General features: G+C 40.8%; 1 protein-coding gene across 2 annotated transcripts in view; it reads left to right on the forward strand.

The window, feature by feature from the left end:
- Positions 1-548: 548 nt before the first annotated feature.
- Positions 549-20,390, forward strand: part of MCF2 (MCF.2 cell line derived transforming sequence) — a 97,641-nt gene continuing 77,799 nt past the window's right edge. Inside the window, exon 1 of one of the 2 annotated variants that reach the window (XM_069943092.1) lies at positions 549-1,102. In XM_069943092.1, coding sequence (XP_069799193.1) covers positions 1,006-1,102 — 97 coding nt within the window. In that variant the 5' untranslated portion in view covers positions 549-1,005. The remainder of the gene's footprint in view (positions 1,103-20,390) is intronic. The other variant, XM_069943089.1, reaches the window with a different exon arrangement.

Raw genomic sequence — 20,390 nt, forward strand, 5'->3', positions numbered from 1 at the left:
ACATTTATAAAAAAGAAAGAAAGAAAAAAGAAAAACATAACATGCCCCCCTAAAAAAAGAAATCATAATTAATAGTAATGCACACCATTTTCGGGAGGGAACGTGCAATTGTTTGCTGAAGGAAAAAAAAAAACATGCAAAAATCTGTGTAAAGAAAATGAATGGAGTGTAGCAACCTCATTTCTTAGAATTTTCAGTAGTGTCCAGAATCATTTCTCATTGTCACTATTATTTGTCATTATTATACAACATAGTGACCTGTCTATCACTTTAAGAGGAGTGTGCACCAGTGTGCAGCCTGGCTGCAGTCTATAGGTGGACTGGGAGAGCCCAGGGAAGCAGCAGCAGCAGTGCAGGCTGTCACATTCCTGACTCTCTATAGAAGGCAGCAGCCCTGTCCTGTGTACATGACTCCTGTTTATAGTGCCAGCAGCCCAGCTCATTGGCTGTGATGGGGAAGTTAGAAGCAATCCTAGTAGGTTCTGGGCTGGAGAAACTACAGGGAGGGGGGGAGGGAGGAGTGAACTTGAGCTCTGGCTGTACACAGCTATCATTAACACTGATGTGATCAACTTGCATGGAGTCAGATAGCTGCTGCTGCTGTCATATACAGGAGAGGGCTTGCTAGGTGGAGGGTCCTTGAAGAGAGGGTTGTACCAGGACATCTGCATCTGGCTTGCTTGGCACACTGTGGATTGGTGTTTTATCAGGCACTGACAGATCTGCAGTCTCACTGCACCTTATACATGTGATGATGTACTGAGAGCTGCTTTCTTGGAGGTGCACTGATGTGTGGCCCTTGCAGAAGCTCAGCTGCTAGCTCTTTGGGACAGGCACCACAAGTGGTCTCTCTGGGAAGTTATACCAGGATTTCCATCTCATCTCAGTCACTGCAGAAACACCAGTGCCCCATCCATGAGACATTGCAGTATGAAATGGGGGCAAGCCTGCACTGACCCTGCCCCACCTGGTGCCACCCAGCATCCTCATTGACTCAGGATTGGCATGGCATCCCCAGAGACGGTCAGGATATCAGCTTTGGAAATGGAGAAGTATTACAGTCTTCAGCAGGCGCTCTCGCTTCTGGACACACTGCTGGAAAGTAAGTACATTTTTCCGTCCTCCTTCAATAGTAGTTTTTTTCTCCCCTGCAGTCTATAGTGTAACTGCAGTGCTGCACTTATACCTCTCAAAGCTGCATCACTGCTCTCTATGAGTACGGGAAAGTTGTGCTCATAGTATGGTAGCCCATTCATGGGACAACCAGATCCTGGGATTCCAGCTAAAAATATGAATAATGGATCGGTGGGTGTCAAACTACTGGGACCCCCCGCCGCCGTATGACCATAGCTAAGTAGTGTGTAATGGTTTGGTGAAAATCCAAAAAGAGAGGAAAGATGAGGGCACTCACCATATAGCGTGATCTTCTTTCTTTATTCCATCTTTATACGTGCATTAAAAGTACTGGACACATCGGGCTTAGCGAGGACGCCAGACACCCACCTGATCTGGTGGGTGTCTGGCGTCCTCGCTAAGCCCGATGTGTCCAGTACTTTTAATGCACGTATAAAGATGGAATAAAGAAAGAAGATCACGCTATATGGTGAGTGCCCTCATCTTTCCTCTCTTTTTGGATGTTTGAAATTGTCGTATACCTCATTCAGTAGTGAGCACCAACCAGTGATCTATCCTCCTATCCTTATTCACCCGTGGGATCCCATGTCGTGAGCAGTGCCGGTGACTGTTTCTTTTGAAATTGGTTTGGTGAAAATGTGTTGGTGAGTGTTGTATCTGTTGCACACAAGCCAATGAAATGTTTCATTAGTAGATATCTTATATATTGGATACCTTTTGAATGTATGGTTATTATTAATCATAATTGTGCTGTGAGGCATTTTTATTAATAAATGATCTGTGTTAAAAACCCATCCATGGTGTTACCATCTGGTGTTTTGTTACTAGGACGCAACATCTAGGAGCCTCAGATCATACCTCCACAACCCCTTTCCATATACTCTACCAGGGTGGTAGGGCGTCATAGATGGGGGTCTCCCACTTTAAGAGCCAGATCATAAAACAGCTGTATATCATAGATTCAGCTCTGCCAATATGATTGTGTATTACGTATTACCTGGCTACACTCTCATTTAAAGGGTCTATGTTATACTCCATTTGTTTTGAAACACTGTGTTGCATGGTGTGTTGAATGGCTGTGTTAAATGAATGGCTGTGTTGAGTGAGTGCCTGCTTGTAGCTGATTTATATGTGTTAGAAAAGCCGAACCAGCTGCGATTAGAGGCTCACCAGTTCACAGGGATGTAACTATAGGGGGCAGCAGTTGCACCCGGGCCCTGATGCCTGATGAGGGCCAAGGCCCATCTTCCTCATAAGAATACACCAGTGTTATCAATGCAATGCTATATATGATGTAGAGGTCCTGTCACAATATCTGGGCACATATTTGGATGGGTAGCTCCTGGTGTGATGTCATCTAGTCTTCACTCATCCTTCTGCTTCCTACTTTTGAAATGGAGGCTTGTTTCAGCAGCGATGCCCGCTCAGCCAATGACTGACTGAGACAGGTCCCCGCTGCAGTCACTGATTGGCTGCCAAGATCCACCAACCAAATATAAACTTCTTTTAGTGCCTAAATAACCACTTGAAATGGCAGATTCCTCCCATGTAGCGACGTGTCAGGGGAGGGGTAGGCATTGGTGAGTGATCCAGGTGTCGCTAGCGCTGTTAGGATGTTAAGCATTGGAACTCACATATTCTTAATAAAACAATATTATTACCATAGAACTCTATGACAATGATTTCCCCTCAAATACGGAAATGGGTCATTCCATTGAGGGATGCATGAAATCCCTTCTTTATTAAACATTTTGGAGTCAATGAATGATGACTTGAGGGGATGTGTTGCATTCCTGTGCACAGCTTATCTCTCGCTCTGTCTGACTGTACTTTTCTGTTCTGGAATGCAGATATGTTTTATGAAGACAGAGATGACAGTATATATGACAGTATATATCTCTTGTTATGTCTCGGTCATAAAAAAGGGAATCTGCAGATACAAAGCACCCCGAAGGGAGCGACCCGGCTGTGCTGATAGGCTTCAGAGCATGCAGTCATACTGTATCACAAGACCCGGTGCATTATGAATGCTAATAAGAAAAGCCTGATACCACATAACTATTGGAGCATTACAAGTGTACAGACTCACTGGACCTTATTGTGAAATGTTGGAAGAAGGAAGCTGAAAGTTCACGGAATGACCTTAAAGTCACTGGGAAAAAATGTTCTAATTATCATTAAATACACTGAGTAGTGCAAGGCCCAGGGAGTTCCTGTATTCTCCATTGTTTATAAGACACTAAATATGCTGGAGAATTGTATATATTATCAATAAAGTGGGAAAGAATACCAAAATGACTGCCATTTATAAAGGACACAATGCAGAGACCAGCTTGTAATGGGGGTTCTCCAATGGACTATAGTCGCTCCAAATCTTCATGCCACATGATGCAGAATTCATTGACTGATGAAAATAAGTTGAAAAGGCAATTTTAATGCTCATTTGTAATGCAATAAAAAATAAAAACAAGAAAGCCTTTGTAGCCATCATGTGGCATTACTGTCATTATTTATGGCGGTGCTTAGATCTCAGCCTTCGTTTTTTGTGAATAAGAAAATGTATATATGAAAGCAGAAACTCCACTTAATTATACTTATTATAATATATACTTATTATAATGTATCACCTACCCATAGGGTATCCCAGTGGTGGAGGTCCCTAGTGACCTAAGTGAATGGTGAAGCAGTGTACATGCTTGGTCACTTCTCCAGCTTAGGGGGATGATGAAGATAGATGAGTAATGGACTTCACTATGTAGATAGGTGACATGTAATATTGATATAGCCCTCTATAATAAATGAGCTGTTATTGTCAATCGTACCTATAGTATGGCAGCATTTTAGGATCTGTATTGCTGCTGTAACACGCACCTATTGTACGGTCCTGAACTTAAATCACTATACAACCCTGCAGAGTTTGGCTCATAGTGCAGTAGAGAGAAGGTAAGCTAAGGTTATTATAGGCCCTACAGTTCAGGCCTATCCAGTCCCTAGTGGATAGAGATGCTGGGAACCTACAGATCTGACCAGTGAACTTCAGTAGAAAGCAAGCGATTGACATTTTACCAATCATACATGTGCTGCAAAATTTTGGGAATTGACCTGTGGCTTTTTATTTTCTTCCATGTATTAGTCACAGATGTATTGCAGATTTTTCCTATTGTCTTAAAGGGAAACTTACAGCACGGATATGCATATATCTGACAAAGACGTGAGATCACAGAGACAAGGTAACAGTACCTACAGGGTGCTCACTTAGGCAGCTGGAAACTGGGAAGTTAAAGGGCTACTCTAGTGATTCCCCCCCCCCCCCCGATAATTAAAACTCATAACAAACTTATATAACTTTGTAATGTCCTTCAATTACCCTCCTGCCCCCCTTCCCTGTGACTCCCCCCTTGACCTCCCCTTCCCCCTGGGAGTATTAAAAGGCATACATTCCTGATCCCTGTCGCCCACAGCCGGCGCCATCTTGTGTCAATGACGTCTTCCCAGCGGGTCGGCCCCATGGTGAGATGTCAGGAGATGGATCACAACTTGCTCAACTCTGGAAAACCCAGAACGTCCAAACCTTAGGTCCCATTTACACAGGTCTAAAGCTCCATATCCCTGTGATCAGTCCTGGCTTACATAACCTTTAGATATCTCAATTAACCAAGCGGCTGGTATTCCTACAAACACTCATTTGCCTAATAACTAACCCATGTATAAAAACCTCTATCCAAACAGCCCAGGGATTCAGTGGCACAATGCAATGCTTCATTTCCCCTGTGGTGGCGCTGTTGGCGATCTAAGTAGTTGCTTCCAGATTCCCCAAAACATTACAGTTAATCACTGCAGGCCTCAGTTATTTGTGGGGTGGGGGTGTTACTTCTAAAGTGACATTAATAGGTGCATCTAAGTGTAATATTTAGAGATGAGTGAACCTGGAGCATGCTCGAGTCGATCCGAACCCGAATGTTCGGCATTTGATTAGCGGGGGCTGCTGAAGTTGGATAAAGCCCTAAGGCTATGTGGAAATCATGGATATAGTCATTGGCTGTATCCATGTTTTCCAGACAACCATAGAGCTTTATCCAACTTTAGCAGCCCCAGCTAATCAAATGCCGATTGTTCGGGTTCGGATGGACTCAAACCCGAACCCGGTTCGCTCATCTCTAGTAACATTGCATCTTTCCCTTGATGCTTTTCTGAATACCCTTCACCGTATGATTGATGAGCGGTCGTTGCTTACAGGAAGTACCTATCAATAGTAATGCTAGAGAGTGAATGGCTTCAGAGCTGTACTCTAAGCTGACGTGTCATTGATTTGTCGTGACAGGCTTTTGGCCCAAGACTTTTCCCTTGAGAAAGCCATAGACATTTATAGAATGAAATTTTAGAGTCATTGGATTTATATTTAGTGAAATAATAATTTATAAATTATTGATTGACATTGATGTATTATAACTTTCCTGGATAATCTAAAAATGGTCACCCCCGTGACCTGCCTTCTCCCGTCATTTGGCTTGGCTGGTTCAGTGTGATGTTAATAGTAAGCTGTAGATTGCACTTACATTGTATAATCATCAGTCAAGCTAACAATCCAATTTCTAGGAGCTGTAACATGGACGGTGTAACTTTGCCAAGTTTGTAAAAAGCTGATGACTGGGTTTGATCTGTGACCTTAAAGACATTAATATTTGTAACATTTAAGGACTATAAGATTAGTGGGTGTCTCTTTCACAAGGTAGTCACTATGGCCGTAATTCAATAAGGACATTGTCAAAGAGAAAGTCTAATGCCCCGCCTGGCTGTATTGGTATAGGTACTGACTTGTATATGTATGGCCATGTAATGTTCATTTTAAAGAATTTTGGGTGTTTGTGTGCAACGTAACATAAGCAAAATTATATATATATTTTTTTTTTAAATCCCGAAGTTGTGCTGTTCTTATTCTGTCCGCTAAACCTAATAATAGGCTTATACACCGTGTTCAGTAAAGGATACCAATTACCATTTTCCTTATTATTATTACAGATAGGATTACAATAAAAGGAAACAACTGCATATACAGTAGATATTACAGGATCAACCATTTCTAATAGGTGATAGCCAATAGCTCCTCCTCCCTGCCTAGTGACCTCTGTCAAAGAGCATGCCTAAAAACTTCACCCATAGAGGTCAATGTTTCCCATCCTTTCTATTATTTCTTTCAGTCTATGGCGCTGCTGTAAAGCATATCTCTAAATTCTGTTAAAGGGGTTATCTAGCGCTACAAAAACATGGCCCTTTTTCCCCGCTCTTGTCTCCAGTTCAGTTGTTGTTTGCAATTAAGCTCCATTCACTTCAATGGAACTGAGTTTGAAACCCCACCCAATCTGGAGACAAGAGAGGGGGAAAAGTGGCCAAAATAGCAGAAGCTCGGGAAATATGGGTGCCTCTGTGATAATTTAAAAAAAAAAAAAAATGTCAAACAGAAAATAGAAACAGATTAGAAAAAAAGAACATGTCCAGTATCTGGTTCTAGTCTGTAAAAAAAATTCAAGGTGACACATTCCCTTTAAATTGGCATAATGGGTTGTATCCAAAACAAATGATGAGAACATTATATATCATAGTAATCATTTCCATAATGTAGATATTACTTGGGATATACAGGGGTTGGAAAATCATGACCTCATAGATTATGAGGCCCAGACAAGAAGAAGACGTCTGACTCATGTGTGTACTTGGCATGAAGCGACATGTAATGTGATCATGCTTTAACATTGAATTACAAAACATGCCTGACTTCAGCCGGGGCGAAAACTAGGATAGATGGCGGCCTGCTGCATGAGTCTCATATTCAATCATACAGTAACAGTAGTGTCAGTTTTATCTTTTTCTTAATTTGAGTTAGTAATTTGAGGTACATGTGTATACGAAGAGTATATTATGCCCACCATTGTGGTGAATGCAAAATAAATTAGGAGCATGGGTTATAAGCAGTCATTAAACGTTCATTCACCCAGGGCATAAATCTAAGGTCCTTGTTCTATTAGCTTAAATGATGTTCACCGGAATAATAATGTCAGACAGGGGACTGGTAGACACGAGACAGGTGAGCCCTATAACTGGCACCCACCCCGTGATTGGGGAACAGACCCCAGCCCCTAACCAGAGTTGACTGGTGGTGTCAGCCGCCAGTCATAATCACTACAACAGAAAACACCTTAGCCATTTGGCTGGGGGTGGTGAAGCCCAAACTATGGCAACAATCAGGGATTCTGCCGGCGAACCCATAACAACTGGCCGGGACGGTTGTCAGGGAGTCTGCAACGCACTCCTGCAGTGCAGGGAGCGGCACACGCTCGATGGCCCCTGACAGATTACTATGCCATGTAATAGGCCTTGTGATCAGCTGACGAACAAGCAATGCTTCTTGCCGTTATGTTGGCATCTGTCTCCTACTTCTTACTAATTTTCACCAAATATTTATTAGCAATGCGTATGGAACACATGGAAGGGAATATGCCCACAGGACACTGACTTTGTTTGTATTCTGTTACCTTTACCCCTTTTTGAGAACACCATACTAGCTGCTTCTATTGTGTTCACATCCTCGTCTAGAGGTCTTCATCCCCAAATCATAAAGTGGTATTCCCATACCTGTGAGAGGGCTCCCTAGCCCCCTCCTTTCTGCTTGCGGCTGCTGAATGTGGTCTGGAAGCTGTTTTCTTCAATTTACGTATATCCCCCATTGACCACCCTGCAAGCTTCTCAGCTTACACATCTCCCTTTAAAGTCAACGATGTTACAGAAATTATGTGAAGCAGCCAAGTCGACTCATCTCAGCTTCCAGACCACCTCCGGCAACATCAAACAGGCTGGAAGGGGCCGGGAGACCCCATAGCAAGATGTGAATACTCCTTTAAACTACCGTCTCAGTGACAATTCAGCCATTTCCCCCTCTACTGTCTTTCTCATCAGTACATAGTATCTGACTTGTAACAAAGAGTTTGTTTTACAGACAAAAAGACAAGAGTTTGTTTTGCATTGAAAATATTACCCTCTTAAACATGCAAAGTTTTTCTTATTAGGAAAAACTTTTACACGGTTGAATGTTTGCTTTATAGTTATATACCCTCTTCTGCAGAACATAAGCTGTTGTTATTGTAGGACGTATAGGTTAGGCTACCATAAAGAGCCAGATAATAATTTACCATTTATTCTGGTGTTTCCTCTAAATATATATATGTAGTAAGTCTGGATCTGTATGCAATGGCATTGGGCGTAGGCCGAGTTACTGTCATAACTATAATTATACTGTTAACACAACATAAACCTAGATTTTTTTTTTTTACTCTTTAGAGACAAGCAATAGGAATTGTTTTTAGTTTTTTACTCCTAGTTTTCTTGCATGTTGCTATCATTTCTGCCCCTACAGTACATATTCACTTTTATTTATTTTATGTTGTATCTAGATCTATCGTTCTGTACTGCTTAATTTCTTAGTTTACCTATATAACAGAGAGAAAAATGTTTCTTTTACATAGCTCCAAATTTCTTTCACAGATATTAAGGAAAGGAATGAGATATATCTGTACACTATTCTGTTCCATTCCATTGATTTCACTGTATAACAGTATGCAGCAAGCTCGTAAGCTCCCCCTAGATGCAGTGGCAAGAATCAAGAATTTCATCATTTGAATATTTTGCCATACAGGAGATTTTGGAGCTCTGTTTTAGAAAAGAAGAGAGTCCCATCTTATATGAAGATATATTAAGGAGTAGAATTTAGATTACAAAAGGGGGTTAGGGCTGTACACACTAATAAACTCAGAACTACTTTGTGCAAAACAAGTGCACAGATTTTAGTAGAACCGCACATGTTAAAGTGGTGGTTCATCCAGACTACCCTGATGTCCGGCTATCGGCACCAGTCTCACCCCACTTCTGGGTTGGTTGCCACACAGAGAGGAATTATCCCCCATTCCCTATGTTGGCAGGCAACTAGCAATGTGCTTGAAGGGGGCTGGCTGTGGGGTATAGTTTAATACCGTAGCATAGACAGCTCTTTTCTCCACTACAGCTGATACAGAGAAGGGGCTTGGGTAGCTACTGAACTGAACCATACAGCTAACTCCCTTAAAGCGACTCTGTACTCACAATCTGACCCCCCAAAAATGCTTGTACCTTTAGATAGCTGCTTTTAATCCAAGATCTTTCCTGGGGTCAGTTCAGAAGGTGATCCAGTTATTGTCCTAAAAAACAACTTTTAAACTTTCAGCCCTGTGTTAAATTGGCGTGGCATAGAGTACCCATGCTCTAGGATTGCCACACCCCTTCATCGCTCCTCACCGCCCTCCTCATCATTAGGAATGGCCCTAGAACAATTTCTCCTATTTATCACCTGTCTGAACACTGCACATGTGCTGGATGGTTAAGGTGCATTATTCAGACAGGTGATGAATAGGAAAAATCCTGCCCTGGGGCATTCCTAATGATGTGGAGGGCAGGGAGCAGGGACGGAGGGGCGCTGCAATCCTAGGGCATGAGTACTCTAGGCCACGCCAATTTAACACGGGGTTTCAAGTTTAAAAGTTGTTTTTAGGACAACAACTGCATCGCCTGCCGAACGGACCCCTGGACAGATCTTGGATTATAAGCAGCTATCTGACGGTACAAGTTTTTTTTTTTTTTTTTGGGGGGGGGGGGTCAGATTGTGGGTACAAAGTCGCTTTAAGAACAATGCTAGCCACCAGCTGATACAGAAGGGGGTTTGATAAAGCTGCCTTTCTGCAATAGATTTAATCCAGAAGTGGAGAAGGACATCAAGCTTAAAGTGAACATTTTAAAACAGTGTTTAATCTGACAAGATGAGCCTTTGAACGCATGGTTTTGTAATTTCTTGGCTCTGTCTGTAGTAGCCAACGCATGTACAGGCTACGGTATTAAAAAATAATAAATAAAAAAGATCATTTGTTAGGGTTGGTACCTGAGGGCAGTCATTGGCTGTAGGATGCCCTAGGAAGAGAATGGTTGGTGCACCATTGGGAGAGTAGGGTTAGTGCATCATGCAGGGGAGTAATCAGGCAGAAGGAAGGGAAACGGGATTTTTGTCTCAATTGTATTAAGGTCAGACATGAGACCAGCTTGTCCTGGACCCCTCTATCTCTCAAGGGTTTACTATACCAAACCCAAAGTCTTACCCTCCAAAGTTCTATAATCCCCATAGTAGAATTATGCTGACAATATGTTATATGTCATATTTTCTCTCGTTATGTGTTAATGTATTAGAATGTATGCCTTACTAATGGGCTTCATACTGTGTATAGGGAAGGTCACATTCAGAAAATAGTGGACCTGAACAGGTTCTCGCCACCTATTGATCTAAAGAATGCAACCATCCTGGTCAGGGCTCCTTTCTCTTTAAGGACCCATAACAGACTCACGCTTGGCCTCTATGGTAGGTTTGTGTTTGTCGGGATGTATCTTTTGGGGTTATGGTTGCCCCCTGAAGTGCCATCAAACCATGAGACCCTGAGGACAGTACAGAACTTCTCTTATATGAAGGGGCTTGTTCTCCGATAAAGAAGTTCACCTGTTCCCGATGAGATAGAAGTATTGTTCCCAAAGTGCCAGAACAATGAGACTCTCTCATCAATGTTTTATTTTGTCTTTTGTGCTCTTGTGAAACGCATCAATGTTAATGTCGGTAATAATTTAGGATGAAATATGAACTATTGACTGGTAGACAGGTACACGTGGAGGACACATATTGTTCCAGAGGTTTTTATGTCAGTTTTGAATGGATTTTAGGAACATCTGTCAGCCATTGTTGGGCAAAAACAACACCTGTTTTTTTGTCAGGCTTAAAATGATTAAATACAGAGACATCCCCCACCAATGCTAGAAGCGTAATGGCTGTGGAAAATATTTGTGCTGGAACATGAACACACACTTGTCATAGCAGTTTAGATGTCCATTAAAAAAAGCAGTACTCTGGCCTCCCATAATTCTCTGTGAAGGTTTCCCTGTATGGTATGGTGACAGGTTCCATTATATAAACATTTTTATGATGCTTTGGTTTCTGGAGCTAATTTTGGCTGTTTTGTTTTATTAGCAGTCACCTGAGTATTTTCCAGGCTGCTATTATTGCCTCTCACTTATTTTAGGTATTAAATATGGATTTGTTATAAGGTTGTGAAAATGGGATTTAATACTGGAAGTTCTATTTTATTACTAGCATAATAATGGCTTTAAAAGGAATATGACCTCTAGGTTTTTCTTATTCTTTTTTTTTTTTTTTTACTGATTAGATCTAGGTAGTGAAATAGCCATATTGCCAGAGCTAAAATAATTTAGAGAGATGATTGACAGCCTCATTGACCATAGTAAACTGTCTGGTGCTGAGTTCTGTAGCAGAGTGTTGTGGGCATGCACTGTAACACGACCATAAGTCATTGTGCATGGATGGGGAGAAGGTGAACTTTGACCATTACCCATTTAAAATGGTGGATCCTGTGTTGTCTATATATAGCTGTAATTGTGGCCATAATTATAAGGATGTGACGTACAGTAATGACTGTACCTGTTGGCACGGTCCTCGGTGCGTAAGGTACGACTGAGACTGCGCATTTGGCCATTAATCTGCTCTTTTTCTGTGCTTTATTTTTCATTTGTCTGAACTCAGTCTGAACTCTATTCCTTTTGCTATGTTAATTGATTACCGGTTACACCTGTCTCTTCTCTGCTGAGTTGTTTCTAGCTACTTCAAAGTTAACTTTGTTTCCCCTTGGTTATTCTGTGACTGGCTGGTCTCCCTGACAGTCAGTGTGTTTTGTTATCAGGTGTCTGTGGTTGGAGATCGGGGGTCTAGTTCTATTATGTTCTGGACCAGACCCCTGGTCTCCTATAAAGCATCTCCAGTGTCTTTACCCTTTGCAGGTTATTGAATCTAGTTCCCCCTAGCTAAGTCAGGTATGGTCACCCAGTTGTCCGCATCCGCCTAGGGCTAATAGTGGCGAGTGGGCGGGGACAAGTGCAGAGTCCACCATCTTTGTCTTCCCTGAATGAGTGATACCACTAAATATAACACTCAGTTATTATTGGGTTTAGTAAAAATGTAAAGTTTAAGGGTACAAACCCACACACCGTATATGCAGCGTATTTACTACTGTGATACGCAGCAAATACGCAGCAAATACGCAACAAATACGCAGCAAATACGCAGCAGATTAGATCTAAATAAATGAACACAGCATCAAATCTTCACCATCACATCTGCTGCTTATTTACTGCGTATTTGTTGCGTTTTTGCTGCGTATACGGTGTGTGGGTTTATACCCTAAAGGAGTATTTTAAAATTAAAAATAGGAAAATCTTCAAAAATATGTTTAACATAAATTTTTTTGTAAACTTTTCTGATAAGTTTTATTTTGCAGAACTTCAGTGACTCTGGGTGTTGTGGTGTATGAGAAAACCTCACATGTAAAATAAGACCAGCCTAACAATAATCATTTTATTCTTATTGGGATAAATAATACTATTTTACATCCTTAAAGAGTCACTATCGTTAAAAAAAAATATTTTAAGAAATTAATAGTCCAAGCGATTTTAAGAAACTTTGTAATTGGGTTTATTAGACAACTATGCCATTATCTGCATGTAAAAAGCCTTTTCCCAAGTCCCCCCCCCCCCTCTCCTTTCTGACATCCACTGCTCAGAATCAGGAAATCTCGACTGTTTTTTCATCAGTCGGATCTGTCTGTTCTATGAAGAGGGGAGGGGGAAGGAGCGAGATTAGCGGGCAGCTGAGAGCTGAGAACAAAGGATAACACAGCGGGGAGCTATTCAGAGCCCTATTCAGAGCCCTATTCAGAGGTCAGAGAGGTCAGTGGTGACTGCAGAGGAGAGAGCCCGTGGTGTGAATGTAAATTAACTCTGTTTTCTGCCTCTACTTTCTCTCTCCATAGGAAAACCATAAAGACAGGGGGAGAGCTTCAAACTGCTTTTTTGTGATAAAAATTCATTTTTCGGCTAATAAAACCAATTACAATGTTTCTTAAAATTACCTGCACTATTGATTTCTGCAATAAAAATTTTAACGACAGTGACACTTAAGATACTGATCTAGTAGTAGGAGCCTATAGCACACATTTTATCATCAGGACTATAGGGGATGTGCTGAAGTGGTGTTTCTGCAAACCCAACAGTATTCATTGGTGACTATGAAATCTATTTCCATGACATCAGCAATACCGGAGCAGTTTCTAGAGGCTAATGTTCATTTTTAGCTTGTATACCCTAAAGTAGTTCTTAAACTTTGCAGCTGTAAATATGCTTAGATCCTCAATATGCCATTGCTGTACATCTATGCTCTGCTGATTTCACAGTAAACTGAAGTGTTTTCTTATTTAATCTGTGGGGAAAAAAACATGGTATAGAATATTAAGAGATATTTCTTCAAGAACAATGCACCATATGCTTAAAATAGAGTGGTTAAGAGTCTATAATATGGACATCTAGGGATTTAAGGCCCTTTTACACGAGCGTTTCTAGAAACATTAATTTACCTGATAACCAGCCTATGTAAAAACGTCAGCGACCAGCCGGCTAGAGTGTGGCCGGTAAAATCATTGGCTGCTCATCTTTCAGAGATAACCAGGAAATTTGCAGCTGTTACCAATGTATTGAAATGGCCACACAAACAATGCAGCCAGTGTTTGTGTGGCCTGGCTGCATGCTTAATTGTTCCTTATAAAGGCACAGCAAGCGAGCATACTCAAGTCATGTAAAAGGACCCTTAAAGCATGGCTCCCGGCTGCCAGCATTCCAGACACCATGTAACTCTAACATGAAGGTTAAAGGAGGAATTTAAAAAAGGGAGGAAGGTAAGGGAAAATAATAAACAAAGTAAACTTACCTGTTCCCGTGCATCCATAGTGACGCTCCCAGATGGCTGCCGCATGTAATTTTTTGGCCGGAATCTGGGTACATCATGTACCCGGCTCTTCAAGCTGCAATCTCACGGCCCGGCTGAGTGATAGAAATTCTTACCAGTCAGTGACTGGGGCGGGACACTGCCAATCGCTCAGCCAGATACATGATGCTGGAAGACCGGCAGGACACCGGCGGCTGTCAGATGGACCTGAGAGGAGGATAGGTAAGATTACTTTGTTCATTATTTTCCCACACCCCCCTGCCTTCTTCCCTTTTTTTAAATTTTGCAGGACTTCTCCTTTAATTAGATACTTAAAGAATGTGTGTTATGCTGCGTTTACACGGAACGATTATCGTGCGAATTTGCACGATAACGATCGAAGTCGAACGATAATCGTACGTGTAAACGCAGGGAAAGATCAAACGACGAGCGAGAAATTGTTCATTTTGATCTTTGAACATTTTCTCAAATCGTCGTTTTTCGTTCGCGAAAAATTCACAGATCATTCCGTGTAAACAATCGTTCACCGATTTAACCAATGTGCGAGATAGGCTTAAGCAATCGCAAAACGATTTTTCCGTACGATATATCGTTCCATTTAAACGCTGATCGTTATAAAAACAAATCATTACTTCGAAATCATTAATCTTACTATCGGGCGAATTATCGCTCTGTGTAAACGCAGCATAAGTCCTAACAATATTAATAATTTTATATCCACCTTAGTAAGAAAGCACCCCAGAGTATGCTGGGAATATATTGACCAGTTCCATACAAGCATATTATGGCTTCCCATGGGGAATACTCCTGTATTCAGAACCAAGGACACAATCATTTCCTCCACTGTGAGAACATGAAGGTCTTTCCTTAGCATTAGCTTTCATGGTCTCACAGGACTGCAGGAGATTCCATTATAATATACTTGTTTGCAACCGCTCTAAAGGGTATAAGTAGAATGTGCACTGGCTGTATGGCATATATAGATATGGGTAAATGAAAAACATATGTAAAAAAAAAAAGGTACAATAACAACTGAGCTTTATTGAGGCTGGTGGAGGTGAGAATGAAATGTTACCTCTCCGGTGCCTCATATCTATGATACATTCCAGCAGCTGATAATTTCTCCAGTTACCAGACTGTTATTTCTCCCCCACAAGAAGGAAGGAAAGGTTTATGTAAAGTAATTACAGATTATACGATAATGACATTGACTTCAGAACAGAATTCCACATAGACATTTTTACATTTCAGCGTTAGATTTCTGATTCGTTTTTGGCCCAATGTTCACATATTGACATCACTGGGATTATTATTCTAGTCGATGTATGTCACATTCCACTTAAATCAGTTCTGGTTTGTTGTTCGAAATTTCTGACATAAATTTATCATAGAAATTATTAGAATAAAATTAATTTAAAAGTCACAGATTATATCATGTAGCTGGCTTCTACCTGTCTAGTCCATCCACTGACATCAGGGAAGACTGTAGAGGAGGACTTTACAGCAGTAGTGAACACATGGGATGTCAGGTGGATGTTCTTGTTTCTGTCTAGGAGTACCATTTGCTTGTGTGCTAAAGTACACACACAGGGTATAACTATGGAAACCTCATATGTAAGAGCATATATATCTAAAAACGGGACAATAAGCGACACAAACTGCTTCCATATTGTTGATTAAAAGCTTTATTCTGGGAGGGCTTCCCTTCTATGTACGAATAGGATTGGATTCAGTTAACATATCTATCTATCTATCTATATACCATGCACTATAGAAATACTTAAAGGCTATGGATACTTTTTTAAAGCATTTTTTTTATTCTTGTGTAATATAAGCTATTTTCTCTATGTACTTGTATACAGCCTAAATTATCCTCTTCGGCAGACTGCCTTGTATCTGCTCTCCTCTTTTCTCTAGCATGTGTGAGCTGTCATCCAAGTATTCTCTCCCCCTGCCCATTCTTTGAGCTGGTGTGTAACTTACTCCCCCTCCCTTCTGCATTTCTAGAGAGCAGAAAGTGTATTTAATGCATTTATCTTATCTTTCACTGAGTAGCAGGTAAATTGTTTAGAAAATAAACGATAAATAAAGTAAATAAATAACTTAACTATTGTCAAGAATGTTCATGCTGTAAAGAACCAAAGGAAAAGTGAAAACTTTGTTTTAAAGAACCACTCAACCCTACCGATCCTGTGCAGCCGCCGGATCACCACCCAAAGAACTGTCCGCTTAGCAAATCAATGGCTGCAGCTGTTCCTTTGTATCAGTCACTGATTGGCTTACTGTCAAGCTCCTATGAAGCAGTCATTTCAAAGAAATTGTGGAATAAAGAAGACCAACAGGAGATAGGGAGTAGGAGCATTGCTAATGCACTGGACTGGTATGGGTTAGTGACACTTGTTTGTTGTGTTGTTGTTTGCAGCACCCTCTGCTGCCCTGCATTTGTGTTATTTTGTCCAGATAATCCCTTTAACATAGTAAGAGTGATAGGGCAGAGTTTTGCTTGGTTACTCAGTGCTTAGACTAGGTACACTGTAAAAACAATTTATTTATGCCCCAATGCATCTGAAACGAAACAACTCTGCAAAAAACTTCTGATGAAACATGTTTTGTCATTTTTTGCCTACAGCTTTTCGTAGTCTGAAACTAAAGATAGGCCTCAAAGGTTTCACATGTAATCCCTTGTGATTTCTATTGATATTAACACCCCCCCACTGTGTGTGATAAAGAATGAACAAGCAATGTTTTGGGTGCATCGAATACGGTGGTTGGGGGATACATCGAAGAAAAATCACCAGTAATTGCTTTTGAAAAATTTGAGAGCTGTCTCTATTTTAAGTATGAAGAACAATGCGTTACCATGGTAACAGACTGAAAACTATGCACACGTTCATTTTTTTTCCCCCATGTCCGTTGATTCCTCCTGCTATCCACCCGTACAACCCGCCAAAAATTATGGATTGGGCATCTGTACTGCATTTGTATTTTGGTAAATAGTATTAACCAAAATACGAATGCAAATACGAAAGAAAAAGTATTTACTAAATCCTTTTTTTTTTCAACAGGTGACTGATGTCTCATCCTTATTTTTTATGAAAATCCAGATGCAAAAAAGGTTACAATCTGTAGAAAATAGCGGATCCTATTGATTTGTAAGATAGAATCCATAAAAAAATCTGATTCCACACTAGGACATGTCCTTTTTTTTTTAGGATTGGTTTGCGTACTTGTAATCTACTTATCTCGAGTATGGAAATACAGATCTGTATATTACGGAACGTGTGAATAAGGCCCACTATGTGCCCACATAGTATTTTGGACAGTATTTTGCAATCAAAACTAGGAGTGGATTGAAAATTTAGAAAGGCTTTGTTCACACACTGTTGAAATTGAGTGGATGACTGCCGTCATTTAACAGTCGTTGTTTTAAAATATCAGCAATTATTTGCCATTAAATGACGGCCATCCACTCAATTACAACAGTCTGTGAACAGAGCCTTTCTGTCTTTGTAGTCCACTCCTGGTTTTGGTTGCAGAACACTGACCAAAATACTAAGCAAAAACACTGTGTGTAAACATAGCCTAACAGTGCAGTCTGATCAGGTAGTCGTTTGTTGCTCCTCAACCTAACAAATATATATCATTAGTGGTTAGGAAGGAATGGGAAGTATGGGGGAGATTTATCAACCATGATGTAAAGTGAAACTGGCTCAGTTGCCCCTAGCAACCAATCAGATTCCACTTTTCATTCCTCGCAAACTCTTTGGAAAATGAAAGGTGGAATCTGATTGGTTTCTAGGGGCAACTGAGCCAGTCTCACTTTACACCATGTTTAATAAATCCCCCCCTTTGTTTGTAATCATAAACACAGGACGTCTTTTAAGTTTAATCCTATCTGTGGCACTCTTGGTTTGAAATATAGCTTATTACTTGTTAATTAGGGTGTTTGGTGCCCTGGGGGCGGCGCTTTACCCGTTACGGATATGATCCGCCCATCTGCACTAATCCGCCCACCTCCTCCCTCTTCATGACTATTCATGAGGAGACATTGGTGCACTAAGTAAAGTATCGCCTCCTATTAACATAATTAACATATAATAAAAAGTGTAATTTCAGAACAATGCTGCAGTAGATACTTTCTTATTCAGTGTCGCCTGCCCTATAGAAACATAGCATAGATTCTTCTAACCTGCTGGTAATTTCTCTTTAAATATTCATATTCTTAAAGACTTTGACAGCAAATACTGTATAAATGACTGCACTGTATACAGTAGATCATATAAGTGTAAATTGACATTGCTTTAAAGTGTCACTGTCGTGAATTGTTTTTTGCAGAAATCAATAGTCCAGGTGATTTTAAGAAACTTTGTCATTGGGTTTATTAGCCAGAAAATGCATTTTTATCATGAAAAAGCAGTTTGAAGCTCTCCCTCCTGTCTTCATTGTTCTCCTATGGAGAGAGCTAAATAAAAGACCTAAACAGGGCAACACAGAGTTAATCTACAAATAACTCACCCTGTATCTCCTCTGACCAACAGGACTGATCTCTCTGAGCTTTAATTACAGCTGTCACCAAGCTCCATGCCTGTAATCCCTTTGTTCTTGGCTTTCTGCTGCCGGTTAACTCCCTCCTTCCTCCTCCCCTCTCTATAGGAACAGACAGGGTATGGCTCATGCAACAAGTCACAATTTCCTGATTTTTTGCAGTGGATGGAAAAGAGGAGGGAGGGGGGACCTAGGAAAAGGCTTTTTCCATGCAGATAATGGCATATTTGGCTAATAAACCCAATTACAAAGTTTCTTAAAATCGCCTGGACTATTGATTTCTGCAAAATAAATAAATAAATAAATACGACAGTGACTCTTTAAATATTTGCTTTAGTATTTTTTACAGTCATAGGCTAGGTTCACACTCTGTATCTGTGCGGCTGTATTGCGGGCGGTAAATCATCAGCCGGATTTTTCCGGTTCATGCGTACGCTGGAAAGTATAGGATATACGGCTGCACAGTGCACACTATGTATGAATCTACGGCCCGATCGTAAACGGACCCGTAAAAAATGAACAAGACCATTGTTTGCGGCTGGAAATGCGGCCGTGGATTGACAGGCGGTCCGTACGGAGTACTTCAAAAATAGCCGGCAATGATGCTGAATGCCGATGCCTCTAATAGTTAATATATTAAATTAATAAAACACATTTTCTTTGTAATAAAGTCCCTTTCGTTGCTCAATAATTTAATTCTAACGAATCCATCATTGTGCAATTAAATATACTGTTAAAATAAATATATATATAAATAAATGTATATTTATATATATATTTATTTTTTGACAGTATATTTAATTGCACAATGATGGATTCGTTTAAATTAAATTATTGAACAACGAAACTGATTTTATTTCAATGAAAATGTGTTTTCTTAATTAAATATTAATTAGTACAGGAAGCTCCAGTAAGCCGTTAATTCATATTGCCGGCAATAGAGCATTCTGTACTAATCATCTCTTTACTTTAATTAAAACATCAAATGTTTCTTCTAATTATGTTATCACAATAGCATTATTAGAAGAAACATTTAGAATTATATGTGCGCTCAGCTGATTGGCTGTTCGGCTGAGCGCACATATAATGAGTTGGTCCGCAGCACAGTGACTTCATTGTGCTGCGGACCAGCGAAGAGGACACATCGGGGTGAGTATAGAGCTCTTCCCACCCCCTCCCCAGCACTGCACCCCTCCCAGCAAGGAAAGGAGGTCACTTAACCCCTTCCTTGCTGGGATGGGTGCAGTCTGACATCAGTCTGGCCCCCAAGGGGTTAAGGGGGATGCAATACAACCTCCCTTAACCCCTTGGGGGCCAGACTGTAAGCAGCGATCTGTAAAGATGCTGCATACTGTAAGGAGCACAACACCGCTCACAATGATGGGTGTTGTGCTCCTGTTTGTGTGTTTTTTGTGTGTTTCTCCCTTTTTGTTTTTCAGATATCGGTATCCTGTGGATTACGTCGGATTCCGTGGACTACGTCGATGACTAGCGGTTGTTTGTTGTTGTTTTTTTTATAAAATGGTCAATGAGGGGTGTGGGGGTGTTTTTATTTGAATAAAAATTTTTTTTAACTTGTGTCTTGTCTTTATTTCTTTACTTTATAGACTTAGTAGTGGAAGCCGTCTAATAGACGGAATCCATTACTAAGTCGGGGCCTAGTGTTATCCGGTATAACATGGCTAACACTAACCCCCCATTATTACCCCAGTACCCAATGCCACCAGGGGTACTGGGAAGAGCCGGGTGCCAGTGGTCCCGGAGCGTCAAAATTGGCGCTCCCGGACCGGGCGGCAGCAGGCTG

Source organism: Dendropsophus ebraccatus, chromosome 10 (genome assembly GCF_027789765.1).
Source record: "Dendropsophus ebraccatus isolate aDenEbr1 chromosome 10, aDenEbr1.pat, whole genome shotgun sequence".
Classification (NCBI taxonomy): domain Eukaryota; kingdom Metazoa; phylum Chordata; class Amphibia; order Anura; family Hylidae; genus Dendropsophus; species Dendropsophus ebraccatus.